General features: G+C 37.3%; 2 protein-coding genes, 1 long non-coding RNA gene and 1 pseudogene across 6 annotated transcripts; 2 read left to right on the plus strand and 2 right to left on the minus strand.

Annotated features, from left to right (window-relative positions):
• The first annotated feature begins 201 nt into the window (after positions 1 to 201).
• On the plus strand, positions 202 to 3,433 carry LOC113290085 (terpene synthase 10-like). Of its 4 annotated transcripts, none has more exons than XM_026539611.1 (8): positions 202 to 603; positions 920 to 1,190; positions 1,297 to 1,678; positions 1,791 to 2,009; positions 2,088 to 2,226; positions 2,326 to 2,574; positions 2,661 to 2,718; positions 2,947 to 3,433. In XM_026539611.1, the coding sequence occupies exons 1-8, from the start codon at positions 304 to 306 to the stop codon at positions 3,183 to 3,185; spliced, it is 1,857 nt and encodes a 618-aa protein (XP_026395396.1). In that variant the 5' UTR covers positions 202 to 303; the 3' UTR covers positions 3,186 to 3,433. The 4 variants fall into 4 exon arrangements, with proteins under 4 accessions (XP_026395396.1, XP_026395395.1, XP_026395394.1 ...); XM_026539610.1 differs by having other exon boundaries at positions 224 to 603; positions 2,661 to 2,892; positions 3,121 to 3,433; XM_026539609.1 differs by having other exon boundaries at positions 228 to 603; positions 1,905 to 2,009; positions 2,661 to 3,433.
• Positions 3,341 to 8,322, minus strand: LOC113290086 (probable gamma-aminobutyrate transaminase 3, mitochondrial). The gene is made up of 19 exons (XM_026539613.1): positions 8,143 to 8,322; positions 7,609 to 7,751; positions 7,399 to 7,483; positions 7,210 to 7,282; positions 6,906 to 7,003; positions 6,711 to 6,803; positions 6,344 to 6,417; positions 6,194 to 6,232; positions 5,897 to 5,985; positions 5,738 to 5,814; positions 5,412 to 5,486; positions 5,077 to 5,124; positions 4,910 to 4,993; positions 4,705 to 4,792; positions 4,513 to 4,591; positions 4,334 to 4,424; positions 4,162 to 4,240; positions 3,742 to 3,857; positions 3,341 to 3,570 (listed from the first exon to the last, which is right to left on the minus strand). Exons 1-19 carry the CDS (start codon positions 8,182 to 8,184, stop codon positions 3,490 to 3,492), a joined length of 1,554 nt encoding a protein of 517 aa, XP_026395398.1. The 5' UTR covers positions 8,185 to 8,322; the 3' UTR covers positions 3,341 to 3,489.
• Positions 8,323 to 8,861: 539 nt separating this feature from the next.
• LOC113290083 lies at positions 8,862 to 14,813 on the minus strand (annotated as a pseudogene).
• Positions 14,814 to 17,415: 2,602 nt separating this feature from the next.
• On the plus strand, positions 17,416 to 18,189 carry LOC113286409. Its single transcript, XR_003329273.1, has 2 exons — positions 17,416 to 17,697; positions 17,818 to 18,189. It is a non-coding gene; the product is annotated as an uncharacterized LOC113286409 (long non-coding RNA).
• Positions 18,190 to 21,438: the final 3,249 nt, after the last annotated feature.

Consider the following 21,438-nt stretch of genomic DNA (forward strand, 5'->3'; position numbering starts at 1 on the left):
TTTTCACCGGCCAGCTTAAACGCCATACATAAATCGTGTCATACAGTACATACTTCAATCTGGAACAGGAGAGACTAGTGGGATCACTGCGGTTCAGAGCCTCAGAGATAGATGTTGAGTACTGTGTAAATATAGTACAGGCGACACTTAACAGAAATAGTGGATATTCGACTATTCAAGGCCAAGAAGATGAGGTACTTTCGTAGTGAAAGAAACTCCCACGTTTTTTTTTACCGGCCAATATTCGCACAGTCATGTATATAAAGGCTGTGAGGTTGGCAACACTGATAAACACTTGTAGCGATGGGTTCTCATTATTTAGTTCAAACCTCAAATTTCTTCTTCAAAATCTCGAAAGAGTCTAGAATGACACTCCGTCAAAAGATTCTAGCTCCCAACAGGAATGAAAATCTAAAGTTTCACATCCCTTTGGTTGCGAGTCGTCAAATTAGCACAACCATCCCCGCTGATAAGATTAGTGACATTCCTTATACTCCAAGTCCTCAATCAGAGGTTAACAAGCAGAACATAAGGCGTTCCGCAAACTATCAACCAAATACTTGGGATCTGGATTTCGTGCAGTCGCTAAACAGTAGCTATAGGGTCAGTATGTATATTCATTTGTTTGATTGGCATGGTTTTACTTTACACCCATATCTAGCTCTCTACTTTTCCTTATCTCTATTAAATACTACCTCCGTAATGCGATACTTTCACTTTTCATTTCTAACGATAGGCCAAATTGAAAATGTGAAAGCATGATCACTTTTCCTGAAACTAAGGGAGTAAGTTTAACATATAGTAATTTTTAGAGCGCGCATGAATGAGGGGTTAGTTTTAAGTTTGCATGAGCATTCTAGCGATCTGATCAACCAATCCAATATAATTAATTTTACCTTTTTGTCGTCGAGAGTTACAGGGGGAGTTTTATCGGAGACAAGCTGAGAAACTGAAGGGAGATATACGAAGCAAGCTCAGCGATGCAGCTCGGGACCAGTCATCATCTTTGCTGAAGTTGATCGATACCATCCAAAGACTAGGATATGATTATCACTTTGAAAATGAGATAAAGAATGCGCTAGACACCGTGTTCTCAATTGAGGAAGCTGATTTCTGTGAGGAGAAAGATTGGTACACCAGAGCTCTTAGATTTAGGCTCCTAAGACAACATGGGTATGAAGTTTCTCAAGGTAAACTTTTTCATGCACATATGCTGTATCTATGATTTTATATGCAATATCAGTTCGATCTGAGTTCGTTCCAAAGCCGTAACTAATTAGTGAGGAAACTTTTCAGATGTTTTTAAGGATTTCAAGGAAGAGATAAAGCAATCATCCATCACCAACGATGTCGAAGGAATGCTGAGCCTATACGAAGCTTCATTCTATGCCTTTGAACGTGAAGATATCTCGGTTGAAGTACAGGAATACACAAGAATAAATCTCGCGGACATAGTGCAAAGACGTGTCAATAAAAATGATCCAGGGTTTATCTTCAAGCAAGTAAGCCATGCCTTAGAGGCTCCCTTAAATTGGAGAGTGCCAAGACTAGAAGCTAAATGGTTCATAGAGAACTATAAACGAATGTCAGACATGGAGCCATTGTTACTCGAATTTGCTATACTGGACTTCAACATGGTTCAAGCAACATACCAAGAGGATCTAAAGTATGTTTCGAGGTACGTAAGATCAGTAAAATACTGATCCTGGTTGTCCGACGTCTATAGCTAGCTGATCTTTTTTGAGTCTTCCCAAACCTGTTTTGCGCCTCATTTTTGGCTGCTAATTCAGGTGGTGGCGGGATTTGAATCTGACACAAATATTAGGATTTTCTCGGGATAGAGGGGTGGAGGATTTTTTCTGGACTGTCGGGTTTTACTTTAATCCTAAATTTAGCAACTGCAGGAGACAAATCACAAAAGTAATTTCTTTTGTGACAACAATTGATGACATTTATGATGTTTATGGCTCTCTTGAAGAACTCAAGCTATTTACTAAGGCTGTTGAAAGGTGAGCACAAAAATTCAGTCATGCATTAAATTTCAATCTCTTGTCTAGCTGCATTTACTCATGTACTTCCTTCCTCAGATGGGACATAAACATGGTTGAAGAACTTCCCGATTACATGAAGATATGTTTTTTAGCTCTCTTTAATACCACTAATGAAATGGCCTACGAAAACATGAAGCTCCATGGCCGGAACACCATTCCGTACTTGCATAAAGCGGTATTTTTTTCTTTCATTTCATTTCTTGTTCAGTTTCATTCAGAATTTGAAGTCCAATTTTCATTCGAAACGTTTAATGGATCATGTTGATATGATCAGTGGGTAGATTTATGTAAAGCGTATCTGGTAGAAGCAACATGGTTCTACAGCGGTTACACACCAACATTTGAAGAATACATGAGCAATGCATGGGTTTCAATATCAGGGCCTACAGTACAATTTATTGCTTATTTTCTATTAACTGATGAAATTACGGAAGACGCTCTGGAAAGCATATGGAAGCATACAGATCTCATGCGGTGGTCATCCACCATTTTTCGCCTTGTGGATGACTTGGGAACTTCTCAGGTATGCGCATTATATCCACGAGTCCAATACAGAATTTCTTGCCTTGCTTGATCAACAATACTTGTTCTATGTATAAAATAACGTAGGATGAGCTTGCAAGGGGTGACGTACCGAAAGCAATCCAATGCTACATGCATCAGACTGGTGCTGATGAGCGCGCTGCCTGTGAGCACATCAACCGCTGCATGAATGATAATTGGAAGAGGATGAATAAAGAGCGGCTTACTGAACGTTGTATACTTCCGCAGGCCTTTATAGATTCTATGTCTAATATGACTCGGATGGCTCAATACATATACCAGCATGGAGACGGATATGGTGTTTCAAGGGGTGACGTACCGAAAGCAATCCAATGCTACATGCATCAGACTGGTGCTGATGAGCGCGCTGCCTGTGAGCACATCAACCGCTGCATGAATGATAATTGGAAGAGGATGAATAAAGAGCGGCTTACTGAACGTTGTATACTTCCGCAGGCCTTTATAGATTCTATGTCTAATATGACTCGGATGGCTCAATACATATACCAGCATGGAGACGGATATGGTGTTTCAGATTTTGGAACTAAAGAAAAGATTATGTCAATTGTTGTAGAACCCATTCAAAGTTGAAGAGGCTGAAGATGATACCTGCTGTTACTGTTCGGCTTTATGGATCAGTTATCAGCAATAACTAAAATCCACAACAATCAGTGTTATAACTTCAAATTCATATGGAAACACTGATTACTGGGGAAGAAAAAGTTGAACTGTGATCATATAGAACATAAACTGGAAACGGAATGCTTTATTAACATCGGGATGTGTCAGAACTATATTGTCATAGAACATAAAAGAGAATTTGCTTTGCAGAAACTAAACTAATTTGACATTATACATTATCATCAACCAAGACCCAATCGTCAAAAAGCAAGATCTATTGTTGGTTCCTCTTAGACTTGAGTTCCTTCACCCTCTCTTCTGTAGCTCTCAGTGCTTCTCCATAGATTGATATTAACTGAAACATAAATGACCGCAACTATTAGATATATGAAAATGAAAGAGATAAATAGCTAAATCTGGTAATACCCCTTTGTAGGCTTTAAAAAGAATTATGTTTGACGTCTCAAAATGAGTCTAACTGAAGCCTAACTATATTAACAGACATGGGATAGGAGGAGTCTCTTACTTGATCGATCTCTTCTGGTGTAATTATAAATGGAGGGCACATCATTATGTTGTCTCCAGCAACGCGTACCAACATTCCACGCTTCTCACACTCTGCTCCAAAATATGCCCCTACCCCTGCAATGTTTATCATTGATACTTGTGAGACTTGTGAGATTATGCATAAATTAAGGTGATGTTACAGTTCATATTGTCTTTTGTAAACAGTGTATATCCTGAACAATAGCTCAAGCTTGAAAAATACAGACATCACTTGTGTTTCTAGGAAGTTTTTATCTGCAAATTCACTTCCAAGTTTTCGAATATAGTGCTTCTACGGGTTACTTGAACATCACAACCATGAATTTGTAATCATAGCTTTTAAGTTAAATGAGGTGGCTTCAGTCCAAAGACTGGCATTTGGCACAAATTTTTAGCATACCCCATTCTGGAGGAAACAAATCATTGGGTGATTTGTTGTCAGTAAATTCAGTCGCAATAATCAATCCGGTTCCTCGAATCTGTAAAATCAAATGAATCAAGATATGAAAAATCTGTACAGACCAAACAAAAGCTGATGATGCCCAAGTGAAAAACATAAATGCATAGAATACCTCTCCAATAATGGGACTGTCAGAAAACGCTTTAAGGCCATCTTGAAACCTTGGAGAAAGCTTCTGGACTTGCTCAACAATATTTCTTTCTCTGAAAATAAATTAGGGAATATAAACTCACAAGTGACAACAAGTAAAACATGCCAAATTTTCATTAAGACAGTGTTACGGGGATTTACTTGTAGATTTTGAGTGCTTCCAACGCAACAGCACATGATACCGGGTGCCCAGAATATGTAAAGCCATGTGAGAACGCACCTGGTGACAAATTGAAGTTTATCTCTTAGCTGTTAGCCCAGTACCGTATAATGCATACAACTAAAATGTTCAGGGCGACTGATGAAAGTATATTTATGGAGAAAGGGATATACCTAGTTTGCTACTTTGAGCGTGTATGACTTCAGAAATCTCAGGACTCACGAGAACAGCACCAATAGGTAAGTACCCGGATGACAGAGCCTGGGAAACCAGAAGTATACAAAAAAGTTAGTAACATAATCATTCGCAATGATGAATTTAAATACCTTTCCAAAAGTTCAGGAAATTAAGTTATATAACCCTTCTTTGATGCTTTACCTTTGCTATGGAAACCAGATCTGGCTTAATGCCATACTTGTCACAGCCAAACATTGTACCAAGCCTTCCGAAGGCGCATATAACCTGTAAGGAATGGGTCAGACTTTTTGTAAAAAGATGTATTTGGTTATATTCTAAGAACACAATAAGTAGATTCACTAGAGTACCTCATCTGCAATGAAGAGGATATCATATTTCTTTACGACAGCTTGAACCTATACAGCATTGAAATTGGGATGTGGATCAGTTAGTTTTCAATTCCAAAGCAGCAGCAGGAAACAATTATATACTATACTGGATACAAGTTCAAGGTTTTATGTTTCATGGCATAGCAGCAGCTGCAGAAACATAGTAGTATATGTGTTTTTGGGTTGGTACATACATCAGTTGTGCACAAAATATGTAGTCTCCGAACACATTTGTGAAGGAGCACCAGGAGGTATAACTCAACATACACGCAAAATGGGGTACAGAAGTTGAGCGAAAGAGCAAATATGATTACCTTTTCAAAATAAGTTGCTGGGGGAGGGATCACTCCACCAGCACCCATGACAGGCTCTGCAATGAATGCTGCAATCTGACAATACCAAAAAACAAAAATCAGCCTGATTACAACAGGATAAGGACCTTGCTTCAATTTATATAACAGAAAGATATTTTCCTACCTAAGCATTTCCATACATGATGAGTTAATAGTGAACTAATGGGGCATGTGAGGTGTTTCAGTCATGGATGCCACCGAGACCGAAACAAAACATTGAATACTTTAGCCATGGTATAAAGGAAATAACACAAGCAAATATTAAAAGAAAAGTTAGAAACACCTACTGTCTCTGGTCCCTCTTTAAGAATGAGTTTCTCCAAGTTATCAGCTAATCTGGTCGCAAATTCCTCCTCCGTCTCGCCTAGCAACACAAAGTTACACATTTTACTACTAACATTCTAGTTGAAAATAAACAGCACCGTACCAATGTGTAAGACTAAAACCTGGTAAGTGGAATCGCCAGTAATGTGGGCAGTCTGTGTGCAAGACAAAGGATACTGGCAAATCAAATTTCTGATGTAGAGCTGGAAGACTGAAAGAAATATCCTTGTTAGTGATTGGAATAACTTTATTTCATATCCTTTTCATAATGAAGATAGTACAACAGCATTGGAAACCTTTACATGAGTATCCAACTTGATAATAATTCGAAAGGTTCCAGGTAAAATGAAGAAAGCTTTTCCTCTTTCTCCTTTTAAGTTACAGATAGAAAAACAATATTTTTGAAATGTTTGAATTACCCAGAAAGGCTAGCCGCTATTAAAGTTGATCCATGGTATCTGTCAAAAGACCGCACAACACATGTTACCATAATTGCTTGAATACTACAAAAGAAAAAATATATATATATGATTACATACTAGTAAGAGTTGATTGATCGAATGACTTACGACTTAGAACGTGCTATGAATTTCTTTTTATCGGGCCTTCCAAGTGCATTGTTGTAATACCAAACCAGCTTCACCTAAAAGATAAATAAACCAGACTTGTGCTAAGTGGCAGAACATGAGCTACCCAATTATGTACTGTATTTAATATTGTTGGTGTTAGACGCAAGCCACCGAGTGACAATTAGGTCAACCTAAAAGTAGTATCACATATCTGGGTGCCGCAGGTACATGCATCATATGAAGGAGTCATGGAACTTGTTCTCCCGACTTTTATATTAACTAATAAACATGAACTCTACAGTTCTTCTAAGAAGATGAAGTCCACGACGACAGAAGAGAATAACTTATATCAGCAGATATATGGTACCTGAGTATCATTAGCTTCGGAACCACTATTTGTAAAAAAGGCTTTTCCCATTTTCCTTGCAGTAAACATCTCCAAAAGTTCCTTGGCCAGATCCTGTCCCATCAGAGATTAAACTATCATACACATTCAAAGGGACGGTAGTATATCCCATAAAAAGGTATGACGACCCAGCTGAGTGGTAAAACGGCAAAGTACCAGGGATGGTTTAGTGGTGCGATTCCAAAATGAGTGGTAAAACGGCAAAGTACTTAATTGTTTATTTGCAGCTTCAACAAGTCTTGGTTCATTCCCACCTGTGAATTCCCAGAAAAGTATATAAACATTAAAACTGAACAACTATCAAGGACCTGACCAACTCAATTGTTGGACATGTGCAGATAAAACAGTGCTGGTGCATTCGGACTAGACCTCTTCGCGCAACTAACAAGGGCCTGACCAACTTAATGCAGATAGACCAACTTCAAAAGAAAACAATTTGAGGTAAGATGATTGTTTATACCCAAAGCAGTGCACCACAGACCAGCAAGGGAATCAAGATATTTCCGCCCGTTAGTGTCATAAACATAAGAACCCTGCACCAATCAGTCAAGAAACTGTTAAGAGTCTTTGCCATGCAATCCAAAACCTAGACACCTATGCGTTCCAAGTTATAACGTCCAAATTTGGGAACAAATAGTGAACAGATTACCTCAGATCTCTCAATCACCAAAGGATGCAAATCTGTAGTCTGCCAACCAGCAGTAAAGGGTGCCAGCATACCATGTCCTTTAAACCTGAGAATATTTTGGTACATAAAAAACATATTAATACCATATTACATGAGAATAATTTTCATATAGTGTGGATAAACATACAACCCCCAAGAATCCAAATGACATGGCAGAAAAGGCAAGCATACCCTTTATCAGCCGACTCTTGTGCAGTTAACTCCTCCTTCTGCTCTACTGCAGTAGTACTGTTCCATCGGGTGATAGCACGAAACTGATGCAAATGTTCATGCAAACTCCCAGAGCTTACAGCATTCCTTACACGTGCAGCACCCTATAATCACACAAAAGTGAGAATACAATAAACATCAACAATTTTAAATCATACAGTGTGCACTATTCCATTCAAAAAATTAAATCATATCAACAATTTACCAAGAAAAGTAGAAAACTGTAATTGAACCCAAAAACCGATCAAGACCCAGATTGAAGAAGTCAAAAACAATTGTGGTTTAGGGTTTGGTTATGTTGGAAGAATAAAACTCAATCATAACAATAAACAGAACAAAGATCACACGATAACTATTAGTAACTCTTTACAGCAATTATTAACTATCTACAGAGATTTCCCAAAAAAAAAAAAAAATCTATTGAGAAGACACAAACAAACTTTGATCCATAATAATGAAAATAAAAAAATGAGAATTGAGAAGATAAAACAAAACCTGAGTGGTAAGATTTGATCCAAGCAAATTCCTGAAAATCATTTTCTTCTTTAATTTTTCTTTAGGCTCACTATCTAGACTGTGTAACAGTGAAACAAACTATCTCCAAGAATCAAGTAGAAGAAGAAGAAAGAAAGAAAAGATTAGGTATATTTTTATATAGAAAAGAAAGATTTCAGATATTTTATAAAATTTCCAGTACTCCGATGACTGATATATCTCTTTATAACGACTGCAGTGGGACCCACACACAAATGAGTCCTAGACTTTTAGTTGGATTACGATAAACCTGTCACAATCCCCAAATGTATCGGGATGGATCTCATTCATTTTCCAACTAGACCTTACGTGTACACAGCAGACGTGACCAGTTTTTACACTGCTTCTGCAATCTACCCTATTTATTCGCTCGGCTGCTGCATGTGTATCAAAATAATCAAGATTCACTGCGAAAAGAATTGTTTTCCGGTGGTGATTTTGCATAAATCGGAGGATTTGAAATATGTAATGGGTAAAGACAACGTTATTTCCTCTCATCTTGGCACAACGAAAACGAATTCACAAAAAACTGTTTGTAATTTGTTATTTGTAGCGGGTCTACAGGAGCACTTCTTCGCTTTTGGGGGCTATTGCCTACTTTTATGAATGTGTATAAAGCAGTCTTCAGATATCAACAAGGCCAAAAGTTGGGAATGGCGTTCGTGGAAAAATCATTTACAAATCTCATCACTACAAAGGTCATTATCGAAAAGCAAGACTAGATAAGCTATATGCACTCTGCTGAGAATAAATAGTTTGTTGTGTTCAAAAATGGCAGTTCAGAAAAGAACGGGTCAGTTTATACAGTGGGAAAAAAATGGACAATAAATTTACGATTGAGAATAAACAAATTTACAGAGATAGTCACTGCTTTCTGCAACTTGAGATCTGTGACATGTGCTCACTACGGCTACTGTACGTGTGTATATTGACTCATCAACACAGATTCACAATTACTAGAGATCAGTTTCTTCTATACACTAAAGTTAAACTTATCCCGGTACACAATTACTACTGCAGCTCGTATGCATTTAACAAAAGAATTGAAAGTGAGCTAGTTATACAAAGCCAAACTCGAGCATAATTGAAGGGGTTGAGAACTTTGCTTCGTTCTCTGATTGCATTGTATCAACCCCATCATGGCTGCTGCAAATTACAGGAATTCTGGCCGTCGGCCCACAACGCAAAACACCAGCTCTGCAAAAAGTTGGTTAGGATGCTCTCGCAAGACATTGTTCTGCCCCATGTTTCTCTTTCCTGGAACCGATATCTTGCCAAAAATTTTGAAATCAGCGAACTTCAGTAGAGTATGTCAACCTATTTTTTTGCTCTTGATAGGGGTGGATTCCGTGCAGAACTAGTACCTCCTGGGAGGAAAACAGGTAACTGGCTTGATGCTGAGTTCCTTCCTCCTCTATTTTCAGGTCTATATCCTGTATTTGTCTCACTTCTTGGACCATCTCCGACTGATGGGACACTCAAAATAGGCCCACCAAAAAATATACTCTCACCAGTGTACAAAAGGTTCTCAGATTGCTGTGCAGGAGGCAGAACCCTTGTACCTGAAGAAGATTCTCGTGGAGGAACAAATTGTGGTATTCTATTCGAACTGCTTCCCTCTGGAGGTACTCTTCTAGGTCCAACTTGTGATGAAGAAGATCCATTTCGTGCTTCGTGAGCTGTTTCAGTAGTTCTAGCTGTAACAGGGACTGATACGTACCTTCCAGCTTCCTGATCCCAAACAACAGAGGCCCTTCTGCTGTCTCGAAGGCCAAGAAGAGATGTAGTTGGTGGAGCCGCTGCTAATGGATTCGTGATGTTGCCCCTCGGCATAATATTTTCATCGAATCTTGAGGTTGAAGAATGGAAAACTGGGTTGTTGTTAAGATTGGAAGTGGATGAAACAGCCCTAGAATGAAATGGTCGATCATGGATAAACGCAGGAACAGTTCTTGACGGGTTATGAGGACCCAAAGGTTGTTCTAGTGGAAGTGGACTTAAACTAACTGATTCATGAACATGGCTTGAACTGCTGAAGCTACTCTCGCTTGGAGTTCCGATATCATAGTCATCTCGACTACCATAACTTGGTGCATAAGAGTTTCCCAGAGGAGAAAGTTGCAGTTCACTTTTGTTATCTTTGACAACTCCAACGTCAGTGCTCATGCTACTTCTACAGCTCATGTTGTCACTGGAACTGATATCAGGGTCTTCCAAACGGCGGTTGTCAACTGGACGGAGAACAGAAGAGGATGCCCTAGCTTTTGCTGCTGCTCTCATGGCCTCATTGGAATCTAACTTTGCCAGCTTCCAAGCGCTTATACGCACAGGCCTTTTCGACTTGTTCCCTCTTTCCGCAATTGGAGCTGCACCTGGATCTATTGTTGAAGGCACCATACCAGGCTCCAAGTGGGGGATAACTTCGTCCTAGAATAATTAGCAGTTAGAATGAGTACTACCCAAAAACACATTGCTAGGCCTAGTTAAATAACAACATGGACACAACTAGGAAAAGGATGACCGACTGAAAACCTGTGTTATTGAGTCAAGGACCTGAAATTCAAAGAGAGATGTTCAAATCCTGAAAGAACTGTACCTGATAATCCACAAACACCCTAGGTGGGGTACACCAGGCACCCTTATACTGTAGCCCAATAGAACTTCCGCCACTCATGCCAGTTGTAGCAGATCCCGTTGGGGAGTAAAGAACGGTCGGAAATTCCTCATCCACAGAAGGTCCAGCGGGTGCCTCACTCATGGCCCGCATGACCACCACGAACTCATATGTCGTAATACCCTATTATCATGAACAAAATACCAAATTTGAAAAAGAAAGAAAAGGGAATGTTTTTGAAATAAAAGAACCATATCTTAGAATTTATTTTCTCCCGATTATAAACTTTAATTTTCAAAGCCAAGTTTTCTGGATTACTGACCTTTCTTATGAGAATTATATGGAAAAAGAAAAGTTCGCACAGAGGTATACAAGCAAGTAACGAAACCACAGAACATATTGCCTGCATAACAAACTTAATATCAGATTGACCAAGAAAAAAAAAAGATGCTTGCTGTGTTAACCATTTACCCACGAGCTTAGCCTTTGTTTACTAAAGGGTTCAACAGCCCAGTGGGGTCTTCTTGAGCCACAACAAAATGCCAGTTAACAGAGCCGAAATTCGGCCTGTGCAATCTACCTAGTCAAATTTAAGGTCTAGAATATTGATATAGAGGTATACCACAACAGCTGCAAAAGGGGCACGAGAGAAACCATTTCCCAGCCTATCGATGATTTGTCTTTCCAAGTCTTTCCTATCAGCAAAGCAACGGACAAAAACAGCAATACCAGCCCCAGCTTCAATAACAAGCTACACCAGCAAAAGAACAAGATGCATACGATCAATAAATGCCTTAATCGTTTCAGAGGAAAGATAGAGCTTCGTTGCAATACCCAAACCAGACTTGTAGCCATAAGCGATATAAAAGTTATGTAGTTTTTTCTCCCCACGCAATTATTGAGCCACTGCACAAAACAAAATATAACATTGACTTAGACACCAGGAATAAGGAATACATGAAGTTCATATCCTAAAAAGAATCACAGTTGTCTACTGTGTATAAATTGAACTGGTTTGGAGATAAAATACCCGGCACTGATGATCAAATCCATCCACGCATTTATCACAACTTCTACAGTGTTTGCTGAATTTTCGTACCTGCAAAGTAACACAAGAAAGCCTTCCACATTAAATAAACTTGTGAAAAATATTATCATAAACAAGCACAGAACACATAGTTCACAGCTAAGCTACGGTGAGAAGTTTGAATAGGTGTACAACATCTCCACAGAAAGTAGACTGGTTTTGGTAAAATACTGTATTCCAGGTCAGCCCTACAGAGCCTAACAGTCTGGGTATGACATAATTCAGGCTTATATGTTTTCTACTTCAATAACATCGGCAAATGTGTTTTCCTAAATAGGTAGGATTAGGATGAAAAGACTAAAAAACTTGTAGTCAAGAAATGTCAAAGAGCAACTTCTGCCTTTTCGTCACTATGACACTCATTTCATGTGTAGATTTCACAAAGGGCTTTCTAACTATGATGTCTTCACAAAGCAAGTCTCAATCTAAAATAACCTAGAAAAACAAAAAATGAAATTACTTAAACTTAATACGCATGATTTGTGGCCCTTACCTCAGCATTGCATAATGTACAGAATAATGCTTCTTCCTCATGGTTACCTGTTCTGCATTCCCATCACTGTGCAGCAATCTTCATATACAAACAAAGCACAAAAGAAATTCCCAACCAGTGAGGATCTTCGTCTTGAAGGGACAACCAAATTTTCAGCTCTCCCATCTTCTCTAACTGAACCCTTAGTACTTGAGTTTCTTCCTATGGAGCTTCTGGAGACTGATGATGGTGAGGAATGAGTCCTGTTGCCAATTTCGTGATGATTCTCGGGAAGGTCAAAACCAGATAATGAATTTGTATTTTGCTTATTAGCCTCTACTTCACCATCAAGTTTCAATAAAACACCTGGATCAGCAGGGTTGATTGCCGTACAGCGGATGTACAGAATAAAAACAAGGAGTGCCTGCAAAAGAATAAGCATTAGGTTGCTAAATATAAAAAGATAAAAACAAACTGAATTACCCGCACCCCGTATGGAATAGCGAGAGAGTGAAAGAGAAAGAGATAAAGAAAAAGAAAAAGGAGGCTTATAAGCTCACTGTTTGGAGAGAACATACCACGGGAGTATAAGTTGCAATTGCAGCATATTCCAAGATACGACCTCCAAGAAACGGAGCAAAAAAAGCATAGAATGCAACAACCAGCAGGAAGAACACAGTAATGGCCACGACCTATCAGAAAGGGAAATAAAAAGACAAGTTGACATGTGATTAGTAAGAAAATCGATAAAACTTGATAAAACAATGCACGTACTGAAATACATATTAGATACAAAAAATAATGCAATTACTAATATTTGTACAGCTGATAGAACAAACTACAATTAGTTTTCATAGACTTAAAATGCAGAGGATGGAAGACAAACTCAAGATATCTGCAAAGTATAGCCTACTGGGAACAACTTATCAGAACTTTGAATCATTTAAGCAATACTTCTTGATCTCATAATTTCTTCTAGCAATTGGATTTCTGAAGCAAAAGTCACCTCGAGATGAACTTATATCTCGTTATATATTTGATTGACATTAAGGTCATTTGCATAACTAGTTGGGTTCACATAACTTATTATAGTCAATTATTTCTGAAACTTTCCATGCCAACTCGCGTCAAACACTTGGGAATAGTTAGACATCTACTTGATGATTCCCATATAATCAGAGTGTATTGGCTTTTATGCTTTGTGCAACAAATCTAAATTAGTTCGGCCTAATTCTTAATAATCAGATTAAGTTAAGCCGGATTTGGTATTCCATATTAAAGTGTGTTGATGGTTTAATCACACACTAGAGACTAGCTTAAGGTTAATGCTAGATAAGCTAAAGATAACTAGTGAGCTGTCGCATGTAGTCATGAGGCGAGTGTCTCCAACTCGGATGGAAAGGTAAGAGAGACATGTTCTAGCCTATTGTATTGTACAGAAAATCAGTTTTATCCGTCATTCAAATATGAGGAAATAGAACATGTTCTATTTCTACTTCTATATCAGCTCATGCTAATTGAGTTGAAGCTACAGAACATGTTTGGTGCTGTGTAAATTGTTTATAATGCTGTTTATGAACTGATTATGCTCGGAATACATGGAGTTTACGTGAGCTGTAAAACATGCTAATACTAGTATTGACATGTTTCCGGAATATAATTAAGTTAAATCATAAGTAAAGGTGATTAAAGAGCTGAAACTCTAACAGAGAGCACTTGCACATGATCTTTGACATAATGTTTTGTTCTCTTGAATACATTAGTAAACAAGAATATCAGTTTTAACCAACCTTGTCTTTACAAAACTCACCTTGTCCCCTCGCATACTTGCTATTGCTAGAAAAGCTTCTTCATGCCACTGGAACATCCAAGATCCAGTGCTAGGTTTTATTTAAGGGTCGGAACTGTGGGTATACATTATATAGTTGTAGAACAGGCAAGGTATTCTAACAAAACAGCACTTAACAGGCGCTGTGCTAGGCAAGCATGGTCTGATGAAAGTAGTTTGGAGTGAAAATACCAACTGCAAAATCCTTCATCTCAGCTAAGTAACAAGCTACCAACACTCAAAGATACTGATAAGTTTTTAAGAAATCTATTAGATGCCAATTTCACTATTTACAAACTAATCTTTTAGATATGTGTTCACCATTTGTGGTATTCATCTCAATTAGAACCCAATTTTCATTTTTGAAGAGACAGCAAAACAGAAGAAGTAATGTATAAAGATTTGTGTAAACCCTAATTAACCATAAATAGTTCAAAATAAAAGGAATGATGGAAGGAAATAAAAATTCAAAAGAATGTGCTATAATAACAGACCTGAAAAGTGTGTGCAGGCAGTTGCCATCCATGTCTTCTCACCATAACTTCTGCTCAGATCAGAAGAAGAAAGAGATAAGCTTAGACTAGCCCTAATAAGAGTAACAACTGAAGAAGAAGAAAGAAGACTGGAACAGTGTGTCAGTTCTGGAAAGAGAGAACGCAAAGAAGGAAAGAAAGAGTTGACGTTCTGATTTTTTGTTTTTTCTTTCCGATTCAGAAGAAGGGCAGAGTCGGTAGACTCGGCAGAGTTTAGAACTGGGACCCACAAAAAAGTTGGTATCATTCGGTCTACTTTTTGTTTTTATAGACAAAGAATTAAAAAAATGTGGGTTTACTGCTCCTGCTTTAGTTGGTTGTCGTTGGGGTTTGGTTTTTTACAGGCTCTGTTTAACGTGCACATAAAAGGCACGTATAATAACAACCCCGGATAAAACAGCACGGCCCATCAAAACTTAGTTAATGGTCCAAGGAGGTGATCCACGCCGATTTGCACGATTCTTCGTCCAAAATGTTTTTTTAAGTGACACGTAGGATTTTAGACCCGTTTGGCATAAATCCATCTCAAACAGTAGGTTCCTACAAATTATAAGGGACCAATTATTAAATATGAAGGTGTTCAAGAAAGTGTTATCTTCATCTCCAGCTCCACATCCACGTCATATTTTTCAGTATTTCTTTAAAAAAAATTAGAGCATCTCCAACAGAGGATGAATCTTGTTTTTTTAAGTGACACATAAGATTTTAGACCCCGTCTGGCATAAATCCATCTCCAACAGTAGGTTTCTACAAATTAGGAGGGACCAATTATTAAATATGAAAGTGTTCAAGAAAGTGTTATCTACACCTCCGGCTCCACCTCCACGTCATATTTTTCACTATATTTATAGTTGGAGATGGTTTTTTAGATGTGAGGTCCTATATTTACTCTATGTGTAGACCCCATAAATAAAAGGACTAAATTGAAAAGCCATATAGGATTTTTTACACCTTCTGTTGGAGATGCTCTTACAGTTAGAGATGGTTTTTTAGATGTGAGGTCTTATATTTACTCTATGTGTATACTCCATAAATAAAAGGACTAAATTGAAAAATCACATAGGATTTTTTACACCTTCTGTTGGAGATGCTCTAAATACTTCTCGAGCAGTGCTCTCCCCCGCACGGTCACGCGGGAGGGCTTTATAAGCTATCGAGTTGCTGGTCGTTCGATGCGTGAGATCTGCTTGTTTTGATAAAGTTTATAACTGGCGACAGCGATTAATAAGACATAATTTTTGGTAGATCTTTTAAATAAATCATACTACCTACATCCCTAATTAGATGACTTAGTTAAAATTTACTAGTAAATTTAGAAATGATTTATCTCTCAAACTAGGCTAATGCTATCGGGCGTGACCTCGCATGCCATCATTATAAGCTAGCATCTTTAACACCATTAGATAGTAACGCATATCAAGTTTTAGCCGTTGATGATAATTGAACATATGTCGATAACTTTAATTGCAAAAGAGCCCTCTGTTACCATCCCCATATATTCCAATAATTTATTATAAGCCCTCTTCACCATTGTTTTTCTGGTAACTTTAAAATAGTTTTCCATCAAAGTGAAAGCAGTTGCAGATACGAACAAAATAATAACAAAAATGACTAGGTATTTCGATGCCTTTACAGCTTTGCCTTGTTAATGGCTAGGTAATCTCCCCGCATAATTCCAGTAATTCACACAAAACCAAATTTTGTTTAAGGGTCTGCTTGATTATGCTCTAATATTGAGTTTAATCACAAAAACAAGTAGTACCCACTATTTGATTCCCCTCGAAAATTTCTACAACAGAGAATTTTTGGCACTTCGAAAGAAAATGTACATGTAACGTACCCATGATTAACGGAATCTTGAACTGTAACTAACTGTATCATGAATCAGGAAAGATAATTTTTCGTTATTTGATACCAAATCAGGAAAGGAACCGACCCCAATTTAACACATCAGTGTTGTTTTCATTTCAACTTTGCCTTACCGGAGAAAACGTAATAAGATCACATCCAAAAAAAATTCGAAATCAGTATCTAGAACATTTTTTTAATCAATCCAGTAATTTGTTCGACCGATATCAACAGGAAGAATGGGAAACTCTTTCTCCGCTATACCATCATTAAAGCAGCAGACCTTCATCTTCCTTTTAACGTTTCCTAAATATTGGTGTTGATTAAATTTTAATTTATCATAACTGAATCTAGTTTTTTCTTCAATTTTGGGTTTTGTGATGGTGGTGCTGTCAGCAAAGGGGTTGTGCAGGTGGCGGTGATGATAGTGTGATAAAATTAAAGTGCTTTGATGATCAAAACTCGTGTAGTGAACATGAAGAAGGGTTTAGATAGTATAGTTTAAGATGGAGGACCTATTAGGAAATTTCCACTCTTTAATAGTAGGCACCAACTTTAATTTGTTAAAGCAAATGAAAAAAAATTATATCTCGTACGTCCATTTCACATCCAGCGCCGGCTACTTGGTAGCTTATAAAACGTCCCCGCACTGTCGTGCGGATAGGACGACTCCTCAAACTATATAACAAATATTCGTAAATTTTGTATCATACACTTCAAAACATTTACCTAATAAATATAAATATGATTATTAAATTTTATATATTTTTTATAATAATACTAATCTATCACTCCATATATTTATGGTATAGGTCATTCGGTTATGGACAGAAGGACTATTTATTAATTAACCCATCCGGAATAACAAACGAACAAAATTAGATTTCTGGTAGATCCTGAACAAAAAAAGATGGCGTTCCTTTTTTTCACATCTGAAGCTTAATTCTCTTGGGATTGTCTTCTTCATTATATTTACTAGTAGTACTACTTTATTTCTCATGCCAATTAATCAAATAATCACCCTGGTTATTTGTAAGGGCAGTGAAGTTGGATACAAAACCCCAATTCCAGAAAAGTTTTGGGGGATAAATGGTGGATTTGGGTATTTCTTGATGATTGTGTTATAATCAAAGGGTAATACCTTTTTAATTTTTCTTTAGCTTTCTTGTTTTGAATCTGATTTTCAATTTCATCTGATATGGCTCTGATTTTGGTAATGTGAGATTTTGATTTTGAATTGTTTCTTTGGTGTAGAAATGATTCTAGGTATTCAACACCGGGATTGTGGTCAACTCCTTTGACGACTCTGTATAATGGAAAAGTCTGTGTGATTGACTCGTTAATACTCAAGTTCTAAGTTAATTGATTTGACATAAGATTCATGAATTAATTTGGGAATTTTATGTTGATTGATTAGTGGAGTGGAGATGATAATGAAAATTGATTTAGAAGGATACTACTGTTACTGGTATGAAGCATGGGAGAAGGATAAGAATTAAGAAGATGAACATGGTGAAGGGTGGTCCTTAAAATGAAGTATAGATATCTGTGGAAGCTATTTTAATTTTGTAAAATTAAAGTAGAGGACCTATTTTCAATTATATCAATGACACAGTTGGACATTTATCTCAATGGCTAAAAATCTATGTATATTATGATCAACGGTTTTTAAGCTGCTAGCTTATAATCCCCTCCCGCGTGACAGTGCGTGATAGCACTACTCATACTTCTCCACTTACCTCTGTTTTGTTTTAGGTGTCATCACATTTACCATTCTTTTTCATCACTAGCTCAAAGTGTTTAATTTTTATTTTATTTTAAGTGGAAACAATAGTTATTTTTCTGAAGCATGAAAATATTATTAGTGTTAAGCGGCAATTACACAAGGATAGGTGATATTCAACGAGTCATCCATTAATAACAATTTGATTGATGCATGGCGGGGTTATATGGAGATTCTAAGCAGGTTTCCTGAGTTTGTTTCGAATTGAACTTTTGATCAGCTTCATTCTTTTGTTTTCTTGGATACTATACGCTTTTCATATGACTCAGCTATGAAGGAGATAGTGATTACTAACGGTTGTACTACGGCTACCAGGGTGTTAGCAGAAGCGCCCCTACAAATAAAACCTGCTCCAGCTATTCCGGAGTGTCCTCATGTTGTTCCGTCTGTGTTGATCTTGATCCAGTCTAGATTAGATTTGACCCAACATGTTAAGATTGTTGTAGATGTTTGTGTTCCATTTCCTGGGTTTGCGAGAACTGGTATTCCAGATAGCACCATGGGGGAGGGTATTCTCCTGCGGCCAATATCTTATTGAAGACTGAGAGTCATCTGGGTAATGTTACCTGGATTTGGTTTCCTTTGTTGATAAATGAAATCATTCCTAACTATCCATAAGGACATAGTGATGAGTTTTAAGTTGTAGAATTTGTGAGATAGTCATCTGGGGGTTTGGAAAGTAGGGAGATTTTGGGTTGTTGTTGAATGAGTAGGGAGTCTTATGCGGAGAACGTTTTATGCGCCCATAGCCACTTGACAAAAGAGGAGAATGTGACCATCAGATTGCATTACAAACATATGTTGGTATCGGTAGGGTGGATATATGGTTTAAAATGGCGAAGGTGGGGAGGCCTTCTTTGATTGCTTTTCATAAAAAAAAATCAGTAATTTTGGAGGACATGGGAGTGTTGAGAGAAACTAAGTTGGTGGCAATGGGGTTTGGTACGAATTATCCGACGAGCTGGTAAAGCAGTGATATCCAGGTGTTATGGTGTACCTTTCAGATTTGGTGAAAGGCTGGATGATTCTATCAGATGGATTTTTTTGGGGATGTGCATATTCACGATTCTTTGGGTTATATGGGGTGGAAGGAGATTCAATTTATCGTGATTCCAGGTATGAGTGAAAGGATCAATGAGGTCAATGACTGTCTGGATTAGGTAACAGCTTGCTGGGTCCAGGGTGTTAGCGAATTGCGGGATCCAATTTTCTTGAATAGGGCTTATTAATCCATCTATGATTTTATGGAAAAGAAGTTTTTTGATTATGGGAATGAGGGATGCTAATTGCCTCCATTAGAGGATGATTGAAGATGGGGTAGTTGCGGTTCCAAAAAACATAGGTTGTTGCCTAAGATATTTTTCATTGCAAAGGCTAGCATAAATTGAGTCTGGTTTCACATGGATGTTTTAAACCTACTTCAAGATTAACATTTTATTATGATCGCTGCTTCTTCGAATTCTAAGGCCTCCTTCTGATTTGGTCTTCGTACGTTTAATAACCCAGTGGGTGATAGACGCATTTACGTGTTTATTTTGATCTCAATTCTTTATATTGATAGTGCTCATTTTTGTACTTATTATGGTGTTTTATGTTTATGTAGGCATTTTTTGGAAATAAATTACATTTTTGAAAAAGATTGGCTCAAAAAAGTTGGTAAAGACACCCCGAACGAAATGTTATTGGCACCCACACTTTGGATAAGGGGCACCCCAATGTTATTTCCACCCCAGATTTATTATTGGCACCCACTGTTATGGGCACCCCTAGATTAATACGTGCAACTCTTCTTCATCGTGTAAAGAATGGGTTTTGGCGGGAATTTTTGTGGGTACACCTGCAGAGTTTCTGGATCGATTTTGGAGGAGTTTGGTGGAGATATTTTCATAGATATGGGTTGGAAACACCCTTTTTTGGTCAAACAGGGATTTTATGTGGATCAGATTCGAAAAAATAAATTATTAATCGATTCTCACGAAACATGGGAAAAAAATACTCGGAGTTTGATTGGAAGGTTATGTGAAGATTGAAGAGGACACATTGACTAATATTTGGTTTTATTGAGTTTAGAGTTGTTTGGGAAGTTGGGTTAGCTGTGGATACGCGTGAGAAGAAACATGGATAACAATTAAGTCTGGGACTTTTGGTAAGAGTTAACGATAATTTTTGAAGATAAACTCGAAGAATTTGGGGTCTGATGTATATCTATAGAAGGGGATAAAGTCAAAAAGGGAATAAATAGATTTTGGCGTAGTTGCAGAGAGAGATTGAACACAAGAAGGTAGAATAAGGAGCCGAAGAACATACTACACACAAGAATTGTTGTTTCTTCAGTTTTATTATTTCCCACACTTAAGCGTCTCAATTTGTAACAGTCATTTATTAGGGTTTCTCTATAACGGACGATTCTGCAAACTCTTATAAATGTTGCAAATTCCCTGAGTTATTATTTTCCTCTTTTCAATCAAATTTTTAGCTGTAAACACATATTTTGAGGTGTTGATTAATATGAGGAGCTAAACCCTATTGCTGAGGCGATAGAGGAAGCTGTTTTTCCAACAAAGAGTGGTATATTCTTATTTATTTAATTACTGTAATTATTTTTAGTGCCTTGATTGAAAATTGATTGAATGATTTTTGTCAAGCAATTGTGATTCCTTTTTATAGAGCATACTTAGCCCTAGGTTTTTGATGTTCTATACTTTCGATCTACAGTTGTTATTCTGAAAATCTGATTATTGTAATATTTTAAAATCAAATTAAACGCAAGAATTGCATAAGTATGATTATTGGATTTATTCACATGGAAAATTGGAAAATAGTGTAATCTTAGCCTCAGTGTTCTTTTAATATTGATATCATCTTTGCTTGAGTTTTCTATTTATAGTGTTAGAGTTTGAATTTAAAAATCATCCTTCACAAGTCTGAGAATTAAATCTTTTCTTATCATTATAAAAACTAAATCAATTTTTGACTCCGCCCACGCGGACTTGTTTTTAGGGTTTTAGATTTATTTTTCTTTTCAGGTTTAGTTTTTATTTATTTTATTTTTAAAATTTTTATTATTTTGTTCTATTTTACGTTTTGGGGTA

The sequence above is a fragment of the Papaver somniferum genome, chromosome 6, assembly GCF_003573695.1.
Source record: "Papaver somniferum cultivar HN1 chromosome 6, ASM357369v1, whole genome shotgun sequence".
NCBI lineage: Eukaryota > Viridiplantae > Streptophyta > Magnoliopsida > Ranunculales > Papaveraceae > Papaver > Papaver somniferum.